The sequence below is a fragment of the Hyperolius riggenbachi genome, chromosome 10 (genome assembly GCF_040937935.1).
Source record: "Hyperolius riggenbachi isolate aHypRig1 chromosome 10, aHypRig1.pri, whole genome shotgun sequence".
Taxonomy (NCBI): domain Eukaryota; kingdom Metazoa; phylum Chordata; class Amphibia; order Anura; family Hyperoliidae; genus Hyperolius; species Hyperolius riggenbachi.
Window position 1 is genome coordinate 265,210,701 of NC_090655.1, and position 15,233 is coordinate 265,225,933.

A 15,233-nucleotide genomic window follows, 5' to 3' on the forward strand; every position below is an offset into this window, starting at 1 on the left:
CCAGCAGGGGGAGAGCTGTGCTGGGTATGAGGCCCCGCAGGGTTAGACAGGTGAGGGGAGTCTGGGGGAATATTTGGGGTCACCAGGATATCTGCAGCAGACTCTTGTCCAGTGACATCATCATCCGTTGTACAGTCTGTGGATACAGAGAGACGAGTCTCTGAGAGGTTCCTGATGCCGGGACTCCGCACTGCAAATAGAGAAACATCATCACTTCCTGTTAGAGAATTCTGAGGGGAAAACAATTATCATTAGGGAGGGTCAATTAACTGCTGAGAATTCCAAGGAGTTGTACAATTTATGTAGATTAGAAATGGACCAAATGCAGCAGCTGCATAACTTTGCATATAATTAGCATACAATCTGTTATTTGCATCTTATTGACCTTTCCTACACCTAAAGCATTGACCATACATGGGAAAGCAGTAAACTGTTGAGCCTGATAAGGTGATGGAAGCAATATTTTACAAATGTGAAAACAGACCTATAATAAAACCCGTGTCCCTGCATCCTTTTGTGTCCCTGTGTGTCCCTGCGTCCTTTTGTGTCCCTGTGTGTCCCTTTGTGTCCCTGTGTGTCCCCTTGTGTCCCTGCGTCCTTTTGTGTCCCTGTGTGTCCCTGTGTACGTACATTTGGGCCATTGCGCATGTGCAGACCTGGGACAGCAAGAGGAGAGGTGTAAGGGGCGGGCGGCTGTGTGCACATCAGGGTGCGCGGCTGTGCAGGGGTGCATTGGTTGCATGTACTATATATGTATACACAAACACACACACACATTTACACATATAGTGAACAACACTAAATGTCGTCATAGATCAGGCAACTTGGCAGCTGACCGACTAACCAATTCGATTATTATAATGAAATCAGATGAAAATCGGTGCTGCCAAAAGCATGCCTGATTGATGATGCAACCACTTTCAGCCGACATGCTCGATCTGGTGCATGCCGACATCGGGGCCAGAAACAGAACCCCCGTCACTGTCCCCCCTAATGTACATTGTGCCCACCGGTGTCCGTGCCATTACACTTTACCTGTCAGTGTAGTGAGGAGCATGTATGGGAGGCAGTGGAGGCGGAGCCAGCAGCAGACACTGGCAGGTAAAGTATAATTGCAAGGGGCACTGGGGGGCACATTGTACATTAGGGGGGACAGCGCCAGGGGCATCGACGCGGTGGATGCAGCAACACAAAACCGGTTCCCAAGAGATTTCACGCCAAAAAAAAATCAATTGGGAATCGGTCTGTGGTGTATGGGCAGGAAACAGATCTCTCTCCAATCAGATTCGATCGGAGAAAGAAATATATATTATATATATATATATAGGATTGTGCATATGGGGGTCATATCTGCTGAAGGATTGTGCATATGGGGTTCATATCTGCTAACGATTTGTGCATATGGGGGTCATATCTGCTAACGATTTGTGCATATGGGGGTCATATCTGCTGAAAAATTGTGCATATGGGGGTCTTATCTGCTAACGATTTGTGCATATGGGGGTCATATCTGCTAACGATTTGTGCATATGGGGGTCATATCTGCTGAAGGATTGTGCATATGGGGGTCATATCTGCTAAAGATTTGTGCATATGGGGGTCATATCTGCTAACGATTTGTGCATATGGGGGTCATATCTGCTGAAGGATTGTGCATATGGGGGTCATATCTGCTAAAAATTTGTGCATATGGGGGTCATATCTGCTAACGATTTGTGCATATGGGGGTCATATCTGCTGAAGGATTGTGCATATGGGGGTCATATCTGCTAACAATTTGTGCATATGGGGGTCATATCTGCTAATGATTTGTGCATATGGGGGTCATATCTGCTAACGATTTGTGCATATGGGGGTCATATCTGCTGAAGGATTGTGCATATGGGGGTCATATCTGCTAACGATTTGTGCATATAGGGGTCGTATCTGCTAACGATTTGTTTTATAATGGTTTTGCGGCTCCCAGTTTTTTTTCTCTTTTCGGAAACGGGTCCAAGTGGCTCTTTATGTCTTAAAGGTTGCAGACCCCTGCTTTAAGGTGTGCATACATTTAGGACTGGCTGCCACGCCTAGCGATCTGATGCTATTGGATGCAACATTTCCAAGCCCCAATGCTGTACAGATGCCTCACTCTGCCGTTGCCTAGCGATGCATCTGTACAGCATCAGGAGGACCCCTCATACTGTCACCGTTGCGATCAGATGCCATTAATACAGGTGCACAGGCTGGAGAGAATGGCCTGCTACATGCCCAGCTAATAATAAGGCCTATATGGTATCATTTTAACTGGGAAGAGCTAAAGAATATATTTTAAAGTGTTATATAGCTGTGGCACTTGTCATGCGACAATTAGAAAGAGGCAAACATGATAAGTCTCATTTTTTTCCCTGTAACATGCCTATAAAATAACATTTCTGGGAAAAAATATATAACTCAGAAAAAAAACAGATTGTCCTAAAAAAAAAAAAACCCACAATATGTGTATCACTTAGATATACCATAAGTAATAAAAAAATAAATAAAATATATATATATATTGCTGTGCCAATAGTGACTGACAGCTGAAAAGTCAAAATTGCCAGGAACCTGAACAGATTAAGATGCTCAGATATAATGGCAATCTGATTGGTTAAAATTAGAGGAAAGGATGTTGCCAACTGACAACACACATTTGTATTATCAATCTGTTTCCCTGCCTGTGGTCAAGCCGTTCTGCAGATTGATTGAATCTGAAATGATTGGACTGGTTAGAAATTGTTATTCCATTTATGGCTCAGACTGATGATTTCCTTCTGATCACTATTACTGGATCAGGAAGAAGATCAGAAGAGAAAAATGTGCCATTATCCTTTTTGCAGCCAATTAGGGTTTGCAAGTGCTCCAGGCCAATTTATTTTAGCACATTTCTATTTTATTTAGTTGTTAGATTTCCTAGCTTCTAATTAGTACTGCTGTAATGTGTATTTATGGCCACCTGTCACTAGGGGGCAGTGTGAGACAATAATAGAGGGCATCTGCTTTCAGTTTCTATATTTTAGGTTGGCAGAGAGAGATCAAAGCATTGCAAGATAATTACAGCACAACAAGTTCTGCCCACTGAGGTCAAAAACAGTGCACTTATCTCAAATAAGATTACTTTATGAAAGTTACTAATTGCCTAATGGGCACCTTAAATCTGACAGTCTGGAATAGTAAAGCAGAGAAGAAAAGATCTGCACTCTATGGATATGCTGCCTGAGATGTATTCAATCAGCAGAAGCCAGTATGCACAGAAACAAGCTGGGATTGTAAGGTAAGGTGGCCGTATATCATGCGACTCGGTGGTCGATCATCCCATTGACAATCAGTGCCAAATGCATGCCCGACCGACAACGTGACCAATTTTGGTCCTGATATTGGTCGCATAGTCGATCGTTCATGCTGCAAGATGTTGGGCTGACGTGCGCAGCGGTAACGGCGTGCAATTTTGCAACGATTGACCAATGCAACAAAACCCATGGCGGTGTCCCCCCCTAATGATAAATGCCCCCTCCCCCCCCCCCCCCCCCCCGTGCAATGTATACATCACCTTTCCACCGCCTCCACTTGTCCCCGCAGGCTCTGGGCGCACTCCACTCGTCACATATTCGCACCCCACGTGGTTTCCTAGTAAGGGGTGCGAGTATGACATCAGACTTAATACACGTGGCAACGTTACTAGGCAACCACGTGGCACGCGTGTATGATTAGCAGAGTGCACCCAGAGCCTGCGGAGACTAGCGAAGGTGGCGGAAAGGTAATGTATACCTTGCGCTGGGCACGGGATATATTTGCATTGGGGGCACAGCGTCGGGGTGGCGAGGCGGTCAGATGCGGCGTCACATGGCAGATTCCCAAGAGATTTCATGCTGAAATTGATCGAGAATCGGTCTGCGGTGTATGGGCAGCTGACAGATCTCGCTCTTATGAGATTCAATTAGAGAAAGATTGGTCTCTTCGTCGAATCTGCCCATAGATTGCTAGATGTATGGCTACCTTTACAGGGCAAGGTCACTAAAAGTAAATGGCTAACTTTCAAACAGATTCAACGAAGATTGTAGAATGTACATACAGTACTTAGGGGAATACAAATCCTACATCTAAAAAAAATGTCCTATTTTAGACATGATTAGGTGTAAAAGGAATGCCCTTCGGGCACTACAGCAAGACGGGACTGCATCTGCACTAAGGAAATATGAGGAATGAAACAAAAACTGTAAAAAGGTAATCAGGTGGACAAACAAGTAGCTAGTGATATATATAACTCTGAGAACAAAGAGAAGTTTTCAGTGCTCCTAATCAGGCTGCACCTGAAATGACTACCAACAGAGGTGTGCAGAGCCCCCTAGAGGCTAAGTATCTGTTTTGAAAGCAAGTAGTGTAACCTGCCTACACTAAAGGGGCATACAGACATGCGACTAAAGTCGTTGGTAACGAACGACTAACGATCGTTTATAACGACGATCGTTACAAAATAACCGCTAACGATCGTTAAGGGTAACGATCAGCGACTGAAGTCGTTGCAAACTGGAAATCCGTCCTGGCGGATTTTTTGTAACGACGATCGTTAGCAAAAGTACGTGTGTATGCTGATCGTTACAAAAACGATCGTTCGTTAAGTACCGTACATGCGCAGACAGAGAGAGAGAGACAGAGAGATGTATATAGATATATGTATATAGATATATATATATGTATATATAGATGTAGATAGATGTATAGAGATATATAGATATATGTTGACATAGATAGAGATATATCTATCTATATCTCTCTCTCCCTGTGTATATATGTACGCAACTTCCTCTTTCCTACTGGCCATTAACAATGACGTTCGTTCCGGGTTCATTGATCTGAATAACGTTTAGCATACTAGATGCGCTGCATCATACGTTCGTCACTTCCGCATCGTTCGTTCGGAAACGATCTGATCGTTTCCCACTTTCAACACCTCTTTACTAACGACCTTTTCATTTCTCTCCTTAATTGATCGTTCGTCGTTGCTTACGAACGATCGTTATCGCATGTCTGTACGTAGCTTTAGGCTCTGCACATCCATGCAGTTGGTCATCCAGATGCAACCTGCCTTGGGAAGCGCTGCCATCTCCTCCTGCTGTACACAGATGAAACTATCGTGGAGGCGCAAGCTAAAGCTGACATTTTAAATGCACGCTTTGCTCCTGTCTTTAGGGAGATGATGCCCTTGTCTCATAATACAGCTCTGGGTTGTTCCCAGTCTACGTCATTCTCTAACACAGGAAGATGTGCAGGCACATAGAGTATAAAGAAGAGCAAGATAGACAAGGAAACTGGCCCAAATGGCATCCACCCCCTGGTATCAACCACTTTTCCCACCACTACAGAATATCTACATCCTCTGTGACTTCATCCAAGCCACGAGGACGTAGATATATGAATTTCCCCCTTCAGCACAGCTGTGCACGTTTGAGCATGCCCCTGGCACTTTCAGCTTCAGTACTAATAGATGAAAGGGAACTTGTTCCCTAGTAGCCAATCGGTGACTCCCCCTACAATTGGCTACTGCAGTGATCCTTCATCTCTCCCCCTCCATGCCTAGATCGCTAAAGAAACTCCGCTGCACGAAGCCTGTCTCACCTCGCCTGGTTCCAGTGACCACCCTGCAGCCGGAGCCTCAGAGTACAGCTCTTCACTCAGCCCCATGATGCTGAATATCCGGGTCCCGGCTTGATCCGGATATTTGGCATCACAGAGTTCAGAGCTCTGCATGTAGGCTCCGGCTGCAGGATCCTTTTTGTAATTGAGGCATGGAGGGGGCTGCCTGGTTAGGGGGGACACAGCTGGCTATCCATACTGGGTGTACGAGGACCCCTGGTGGGGGTGAAATGCATCACTTGGTAACTGGGGAGTGATTGAATAATGGGGGCACATCTGGTGATCCTGGAGAGGAGAACCAAATACTGGGGGCATATCTGGCTACTTTGAGGGGCACATCTGTCTATTTATACTGGGGGTGGCAAATACAGGGCATATATCTGGCTACACTGGGGGGGGGGGGGGGGGGAGCTGATACCGGAGATACATCTGGCTATCTATGCTGGGGAGACATAATACTGGTGGCATGGTTTTTATCTACTGTAGCACTTATTTTTAAACTGGAATTGGTAAAAACTGAGAAATAATGATTTTTTTTTCCCATTAAAATGCGTAGAAAGCAAAATTTTACTGGGGTCAAAATACCACCCAATGACGGCCTAGTTTGTCTTGAAAAAAAGATATATAGATCATTTAGGCGTCATAAGTACGGATAAAGTTATTGCTGATTAAATAGGGATATAGCTAAAACTTCAAAACTGCTCTGGTCCATAAGGGGAAATCATGGTCTGGTTGTGAAGTGGTTAAAGTGAACCCAAGCCAAAGATACTTACCCCAAAGAAAGGGAAGCCTCGGGATCCTAGTGAGGCTTACCTCAGTGGTCGGAAGCCCTCCGTTGCTGAATGAGGCTTCCCTTCACATCAGGGCCGCACAGCCCCTCGTACTGGTTCATGGTTGCACAGCAGTCACGCGAGCCCGCCCACGCATGTGCAGTAACATGCAGCTCCAGCTTACTGCACATGTCCGGGCGGGCTCGCACAACTACTGTACGGCCATGATCCAGGAAAGGGAGCCGTGCGGACCCGATGCGATTAGCGACAATGCCTTCAGGGGGGAGCACTCAGCGATGAGGGACAATGGATTAGCGACGGAAGCCTCAATAGGATCCTGAGGCTTCCCTCTCTTAAAGGTAAGTATCTGATTTTGTACCCAAGATTTTATCCTTTTTTCTGTTTTTTCAACTTCAAGCAGGTCAGTTCCCTATGACTGGTGTACCACTGATGTTTTCCCCTTATTCAAGAAAGGAAAAAAAATGAGGAACCAGGAAACTATAGACCTGTGAGCGTAACATCAGTTGGGTGTAAATTGTTTGAAGGTATCTTAAGGGATGCTATACAAAATTATGTAGCCCAGAATAATCTTATTTCTGTTTGACAGCACGGTTTTACTAAAGTCAGGTCCTGCCTCACCAACAGGCTCAGCTTTTATGAAGTGGTGAATGGAAATGTAGATCTTGGGAAAGCTATAGATCTTGGTGTACTTGGACTTTGCAAAGGGCTTTTGGCACTGTTCCCCAGAATCACCTGGTGCAGATGCTGAGGATACAGGGACTAGGAGAACATGTGTGTATGTGGATAGAGAATGGTTAAGGGAGAAAAGGCAAAAAAAAGGAATCATACACAGAATGTGACATTTTCACTTCCTTATTGTAGAAACTTGCAAAGTAGCCTGTGTAAACCATTCTATCCTTACTATCTGTGTGATCATATATTTACATGACATCCCTACTGCTGCTGATCACATATATTTTGCTATTGATGACATCTATTGTCTCTGTGTGGCTTGATACATGAACACCCCTTGTGACCCCGGATACAACGGTCAGGGGAATGAGCTGATTGATGAATAAACACCCTTGGAACATGCTTTGGTGTGCTGACCATTGTGGGGTGTGGCTGAGTTGGAGACCAGCCACTCATTGGTAAAGCCCCTCTCAGATGGATGGATGGTGGGCCGCTGTACACAGCTGTCTATGGAGAAGACCTGGATTGGGGGAAGTTGTGTGAACTGAAACAAGTGTTGTATTTTGGGTAACAGTGTCCCCTGTGTTGGGTAATGGTAATTACACCTGACCACTACTAATACAAAAGGGGAGGAGTTAGAGTATCCAGTGATGTCATGGATGAGTAGAACCACTAGGATTTTGTAGCAGGCCAGATGATTTGCATAGTCACCCATGATGCATTGTGGGGTGACGTCCTGCTTACTCGAAGCTGAACACTTGGAAAAAAAACTGTATTATGGAGGAGAAATTGTGTTTTTCATTGTTATTTATATAAGTAATACCTTTGCTTCCCCAATAATGTAAATTTGTGCTGTGGTAATTATCACCCTTGCCAGATCTGTCATTTCACTCCTAAATTTGAACACTTGGAAGTACCTTCTGTTTAGGAAAGCATAATTGCACTTGGCATAGTTTTTTTAGTAGAGGCACTTTTTAGTTAATTTTCACCACAGTCCCTCCCTTAAACAACACTCTCATTCTTACAGCCCCTCCCCCAATTATTGGCATCATGTGACCTATACTTTGCCCAGCAGAGACACATTTTTTGGTTATTCTAATAATTCTGTTGGAACGTCTAATGTTTATCACTCACCATTGCTCATCTCTGTAATAATGTCTTCCTCCTTAGATGCTCTCATCATGTCACCCTCCTCCATAGACTGCTGATCACTCCTCACATATGTCTCTTCTTCTTCCTCTTTAATTGCCCTCATCATGTCACCCTCCTCCATAGACTGCAGATCACTCCTCACATACGTCTCTTCTTCTTCCTCTTTAATTGTCCTCATCATGTCACCCTCCTCCATAGACTGCAGATCACTCCTCACATACGTCTCTTCTTCTTCCTCTTTAATTATCCTCATCACGTCACCCTCCTCCATAGACTGCTGATCACTCCTCACGTACGTCTCTTCTTCTTCCTCTTTAATTGCCCCCATCATGTCACCCTCCTCCATAGACTGCTGATCACCCCTTACATACGTCTCTTCTTCTTCCTCTTTAACCACAGCTTTCATATGTCTCGGTTTTCTACCCTAATTACACAAAATCAAAGATAATTTTAAAATGTGAGCCCAGATAACAGCAAATGCAGAAAGAAACAATGTCATACAGGGTGGAGACTCCGGTGATCCCCATTCCGACCTACCTGATAATGGCGGGGGGTGGTGGGATCTTCCTGCTGACAATCCTGGAAATAAAGAGGACCTGTACATCTCTCTGGTGGGTTTCTGTTACTGGATACATCTGTAGAAAATACATACTGCTGGAATGCATTGTCTCTATGTGTTTACCAGATGATGGGGGATCTAGGTGAACCCTCTGTACTACTCTCTCCTTTAAAAAAAATAAAAAAAATTCCTCCTACCCACTGATGTGAGGAGCGGCTGATTCTCCATCATGGCGCCCTTGTACAGGTCCTTGTGTCCTTCTATATACTGCCACTCTTCCATGGAGAAATAGACAATGGCATCCTGACACCTTATGGGAACCTGACACGAGAACAATGCTACAGTCACGACCAAGATACACCCCTTCTTGTTGCTGGATAATGTCCCATAATTCCCAGCACCACTCACCTCTCCCGTCAGGAGCTCCATCATCTTCCTGGTGACTTCCAGAATCGTCTGCTTGTTGTGTCTCTCAGATATCAGGGAGTGAGGTGGTGGCACCTGTATAGTCACATGATTACCAGACTTCACTGGAAGAACACTCTGTAAAGAAAGACCAAAAATAATGTTATATGACCTCCCAGAATCCTCCTCACCTCTCTGGTCAGAGCAAGTAGTGTTGTACCGTGTTAGCCAGGAACTAAATCCGATGAAGGCTTATTAGCCCGAAAGCTTACTTTTTTTATCTCTAAATTAGCCAATAAATTATATCATCCTGATTCAAAACTACTTGCTCTCTTTGGTCAGGTTTGTGTGTTTTTAATAGATGGATGAGTGATGTCATGTGACCTCCCAGAATCCGCCTCACCTCTCCAGTCAGCAGATAGATGATCTCCAGGGTGAGGTTCAGGATTGTCTCATTTAAGTCAATCTTCTTTTGATCCATGTTGACACAACTGAAACTTATCTGATTGTCCATAATCGCCTCCTTGTAGAAATCCTTGCGTCCTTCTAAATACTGCCACTCCTCCGTGGAAAAATAGATGGTGACATCCTGACACCTTATGGGAACCTGACACACACAATGATACAGTCACCACCTGACCCAGACACACCTCTTGCTGTTACTGGATAATGTCCCATGTCTCACCTCTCCTGTCAGCAGCTCCATCATCTTCCTAGTGACTTCCAGAATCTTCTTCCTCTTCCTCCTCTCTGGTGTCAGGGAATATGGTATCAGGCAATAATGAAGGGACACTGGGATGGAAGACGGTGTGTGCAAAGAGTCTTGTGGAGTTATCATTTCAACAGGTGCGATTTTTGGTAATTTAAACCCCTAGTAAAAGAGAGAGAATAACAGTTAAGGCCATGTTTCCCCAAGGATATTACAATTTGTATGTGTGTTTCCACACGTGTTTTCACATGCAAATTTTCCTGGGCAGCACAGTGGTGTAGTGGTTAGCGCTCTCGCCTTGCAGCACTGGGTCCCCGGTTCGGATCCCAGCCAGGTCAACATCCGCAAGGAGTTTGTATGTTCTCCCCGTGTCTGCATGGGTTTCCTCCGGGCACTCTGGTTTCCTCCCACATCCCAAAAACATACCGATAGGTTGTCTTCCCCTTAAATTTAGCCCTAGACTATGATACATGCACAACACAATACATACATAGACATATGACTATGGTAGGGATTATATTGTGAGCCCCTCTGAGGGACAGTTAGTGACATGACAATATACTCTGTACAGCGCTGCGTGAGATGTCAGCGCTATATAAATACTTAAATAAATAAAATGCTGGTTGATGTGAATTTTTATGCAAATTTTCACTTGTATCTAGTGTAACTGACAATCATTACATGGGAAATGGATGAAGTGTCAGTCAGTGTCATGTTGTCAAGTTTTTGCCATGCACTTTGTATGGGGAAACTTGCATAATAAGGCAACTAACCTATCCACCTGCATTGCTGTGCTTCTTTCCACGGCTGAAAAATTCAAGGATTCACATGATGTGGAAACTCATAAGTATATACAGTAAAATACAATAATCCCCACACCTCTGTGGTCACTTGTGTTTTATTAATAAAGATGTCATGTGATCTCCCAGAATCCTCCTCACCTCTCCAGTCAGCAGATAGATGATCTCCAAGGTGAGGTTGAATATCCTCTCGGTCATGTGATTCTGGTCCTCATCCATTTTCAGTGATGTGGTCATGTGATCTGTACAGGATGCTGATGCCTTTTGATAGATAATAAGGGGAGGATAATCTAGGCTGTACAGTTGTCAGTGGTGAAACTACCAGTACAGGATCCCCCTCATCCCAGTACTCCCCATTGCTGTCACTTGTGGATGGTAGGGCCATGCAGAGTATTGCAGGAAAGCATAATAAGCTGGTTTATAGCTATCTGTGCACTGTACTCACAGCATGCTGCAGTCCTGTCCTCCCTCTGCCTCCTCTCCAGCTGGCCTTCTCTCCTCACATCCACCTCCCACTGTTACCATTCCTGTGATGTTATAGCAGTGCTGGTAGTGGTAGATGGATGAGGATATGAGGAGAGGCAGAGAGGCTAATGGGAGCAGAGAATTGGAGCACACTGTGACAGCTAGCTATAAACCAATGTGAAGCCTTCCTTATACTGCTCTACATGGAGGTGGGGAAGGGAGAAATACTAGAGTGTGGACATGGCTATACTGGGAAAGAAATGGCATTACTGGGGTGGGGGACATTACATACTGGATAATGGCAGTGCTGGGGGACACAGGGGGGACATGGCTACACTGGGAAAGAAATTGCATTACTGGGGTGGGGGGGGGGGACATTACATACTGGATAATGGCAGTGCTGGGGGACACAGGGGGGACATTGCTATACTGGGGAAGATATGGCATTACTGGGGTGGGGGGGACATTACATACTGGAGGATAATGGCAGTGCTGGGGGACACAGGGGGGACGGGGCTATACTAAATATAAATCTCTTGTCTCTGTGATGTGACAGAACTGAACAAGGAAGGTGAGATTACATATGATGTAAGCAGTAGTGTCATGGTCCGCTTATAAACTGACCATGTAATCCTTAAAGTGTACCAGAGTCGAGAAGTGTCTTTGGTACATTACTTGCCTGGAGCGGCTTGTCCCTCGCTGTCTCACCCGCAATTTTCCCCAAAAGTCTGTCGCGCATGTGCAGCATGGCAAGGCGCGCTCCCGCCACACTTCTGTCTCTGGGAGCGATCTGCGCCTGTGCAGAAGTACGACTCAGGCTTTCGGGACAATTGCGGGTGACAGGAGTCACCCAGGGAGACGGTGAGGGACAAGCAGGCCTAACAAGGTCCAAGGAAATTTAAAAAAAAAAATGTACTTACCTGGGGCTTCCTCCAACCAATATCAGCCGCCCTGTGCCCTCGGTGCAACTTCCATCCCAGCCAGTGGCCCGGCCGCCTGGTCGGCATCTACTGCACCAGCGATTGCACTGACGTAGTCTGGAGTGTTCTGCGCAGTACTTCAGCGCCTGCACAGAACACTCCAGACCACGTGAGCGCGATTGTGTGCAGGGCTCGCGTAGGCACAGTAGATGCCGGTCAGGATCTGTAACGGAGTGGATGCTGGCTGGAAGCGGAGCTGCGGTGAGGGCACAGGAAGGCTGACAAGGGCTGCAGGAAGCCCCGGGTAAGTAGAATTTTTTATTTTTTAAAGTCCTTGCATCTGTCCTTTAAGGAATCCCCAGGTAAGTATGGAACCTGAGATGCTTCTCGTCTCAGGTTCACTTTAAAGTGACTCTGTAACAAAAATTACAACGTTTTTTCTACCATCCTACAAGTTCCTAAACCTATTCTAATCTGTTCTGGCTCACTGCAGCACTTTGTACTATCACGGTCTCTGTAATAAATCAATGTATCTTTCCCTTGTCAGACTTGTCGGCCTGTGTCTGGAAGGCTGCCAACTCTTCCGTGCTGGTCTGTTCCTCTATGCACACTCCAGTGTGTGTTTTATTTACATAAGCCAGCAGCTTCTCTGCTATCTTATCAGTGATAGAAGAGAGCTGGATAAAAATCCTCCTCTGTTAGGCTGTAAAAGTAGCTGGCTGACACATACTGAGGAATTACAAACACAGGCACATGCAGAGCTGTCTGCAGGAAGCCTGTAATGTTCAGTGCATGAGAGAAGAAGGGGACAGAAGGTAAACACACAAATGATCTTTTGAGATTCAAAAGGAAAGCTGTATACAGCCTGCTTGTGTATGGATGTATTTTCTGTGTGTGGACATATTGCACATCAATCTACTTCCTGTTTTGGTGGCCATTTTGTTTGTTTATAAACAAACTTTTTACAACTGTTTTTGACTACTTTTAATGCGGCGGGGAGCGGCGAAATTGTGACAGAGGGTAATAGGAGATGTCCCCTAACACCTAGGTTCTCAACATGTGGTACGCATACCCCAGGGGGTACTTCTGATGGTTCCAGAGGGTACTCGGGCTTTATATACTTAACCAAGAATAACACATTTAGAGTTGTAGAAAATGATAAATCTTATTTAAACAACACCAAATTAGTGTTGTAGCTATTTAAAAGCAATAGTAAATGCTTGGAAATAGTTTAGAACCAATTATCATGTACTAGCATTAAATATATATTTGTCAAGGGGTACTTGTAATAATGTTTACTATGCTAGGGGGTACTTGGTGAGTACAGGGTTTTAAAAGGGGTACATACCAACAAAATGTTGAGAAACACTGCCCTAACACACTGGTATGTTTACTTTTGTGCGATTTTAACAATACAGATTCTCTTTAAAAACCAAACACATTTAGGGTTTAAAGGCCCATAAATCAGTAGCTAGTATCTATAAAATGTAACTTTTATTACAAACTTTATAAATAGATCAATGCAAAAACAGCAGTAAAAATCAATATGCCACACAGAGGTGCAATAAAACAGGCAACTAAAATGTAATATCATCAGATGATGCAGATCAAATCCTCCCAAATGCTTTAGCTATCTATTTCATATAATTATCCAGTTTGGTCAGTAACTGCACAGCCAGTCTGCTGGGAGTATGATGACCTCAGGCAGCATCGCCTGTCTATGTGGGTAAAACTAGTTTACATCAATGCGTAGGGCATCAATTCACTGGCATGGAAGACAGAAGAATGTCCAGCTGACCTCTGCTCTGCTCAATATATAACTAGAATCACACAATTACCTCTTCTGCAGCCACTTCCAGCGACGTGCTCTACACGTGGTCTTTGTTCCAAAACATTCCACTACTGTTTATATCACTTCCTTTCTTTTTCTTTGATGGCTTCCTGCTATTGGGCGGGCTGAGATTGCCATCTTGTGGTAAATAAGCTAACTGCAGGCTCCCTCAGCGGTCTTATTGGTACCAACCAAGTGATAATGATAATGGTGAGCATTATAATAATAATAATAATAAAATAATGTGATTAGGCTGTAAATGAGGTTGTTGTGCAGTGATATGTGACGAGGCTATTATTATTATAATTATTAGTTCTTGGGCACAGCACAGTGTCTGTGAAGGGTAGAGAAAATTAGCAGTGTGTGATCTTATATAGCAAACATAGAAACCCCATGGTATATAAATTGTAAGATCCACCCCACCCCATAAATATCACTTGCATACTAGAGATGGGAAGTTCGTATCTTTTCAATGATCCAGATGATTCGAATCGGATCATTGAAAAGATCCGGATCTTTGATCCGAATCTCGGATCATTTTACTACCGAAGCATTCAGGGGTGAAATGAATAGCAGGACAGGTCTGTGGACAGGAGAAGGGGAGGGGGGTGGACACACAGAGAAGGGGAGAAGATGGTCAGAGGGCAGGGAGTGGACAGAGGAGGGACGAGCAGAGAGCAGAAATGTTTGCTTGCACACAATACCCACATGCTGCAATCATTATGCATTACATGTGTTTCACCTATATGCTCATCTGTGTACTTTGAATGCAAACGTCGCACAGTGAAAGAAAGCATTCCCCAAAGCAAAGTGCAGCTGTTTAGTGCCGAGTGCAGTAGGATCATATTACACAGCAATCACAGTGCCTGCAAAGTTACTGAGCTGTGCTGAGCTGAGCCAAAAGCTTCCAATGTGTTCACTGTGCACAACTACGGAACAGACAGCCTATAATGGGCAGCACATTGCAGCCAGTATGTGTGCTCTTCACATATCTGGCAGTGGCACCCATGTCCCCTCTCTCTCATCTACCTGTCTCCCTGCAAGGCTGGCTCCCATCCAACAGAGCGATCTCTGCTTCCAGGACCCCGCTGCCCGCTGAGAGGTGGCGTGTCGCTCCTGGCCCCGCCCCTTTTGCGATCCGAATCACTCATTTTGATGATTCGGATGATTCTACTCACAAAATAGATTCGGATCAAAGATCCGAATCGTTCATGATCCGGACAACACTATTGCATACAAGAATATCAGGGAATAATACCATTGAGGGGTCTCAGCAG

At 44.8% G+C, this 15,233-nt stretch overlaps 3 protein-coding genes across 3 annotated transcripts in view; 1 reads left to right on the top strand and 2 right to left on the bottom strand.

Annotated features, from left to right (window-relative positions):
• Positions 1–15,233, top strand: part of LOC137535386 (zinc finger protein 585A-like) — a 764,031-nt gene that overhangs the window by 395,515 nt on the left and 353,283 nt on the right. The window lies entirely within an intron of this gene.
• Positions 1–15,233, bottom strand: part of LOC137535849 (uncharacterized) — a 349,356-nt gene that overhangs the window by 267,810 nt on the left and 66,313 nt on the right.
• LOC137535850 (oocyte zinc finger protein XlCOF7.1-like) lies at positions 211–14,023 on the bottom strand. Its single transcript, XM_068257734.1, has 9 exons — positions 13,964–14,023; positions 10,882–11,001; positions 9,917–10,102; positions 9,635–9,838; positions 9,235–9,369; positions 9,024–9,147; positions 8,805–8,902; positions 8,454–8,691; positions 211–230 (listed from the first exon to the last, which is right to left on the bottom strand). The coding sequence occupies exons 2-9, from the start codon at positions 10,975–10,977 to the stop codon at positions 211–213; spliced, it is 1,101 nt and encodes a 366-aa protein (XP_068113835.1). The 5' UTR covers positions 10,978–11,001; positions 13,964–14,023.

Coding starts and splice junctions, on each gene's coding strand:
- LOC137535850 (XM_068257734.1), bottom strand. CDS start 10,977: ATGACCACATCACTGAAAATGGATGAGGACCAGAATCACATGACCGAG. Junction 9,839..9,916: donor TGGAGCTGCTGACAGGAGAG/GTGAGACATGGG, acceptor TGTGTGTGTCAG/GTTCCCATAAGGTGTCAGGA. Junction 231..8,453: donor TCTGCAGTCTATGGAGGAGG/GTGACATGATGA, acceptor TTTTCCCCTCAG/AATTCTCTAACAGGAAGTGA.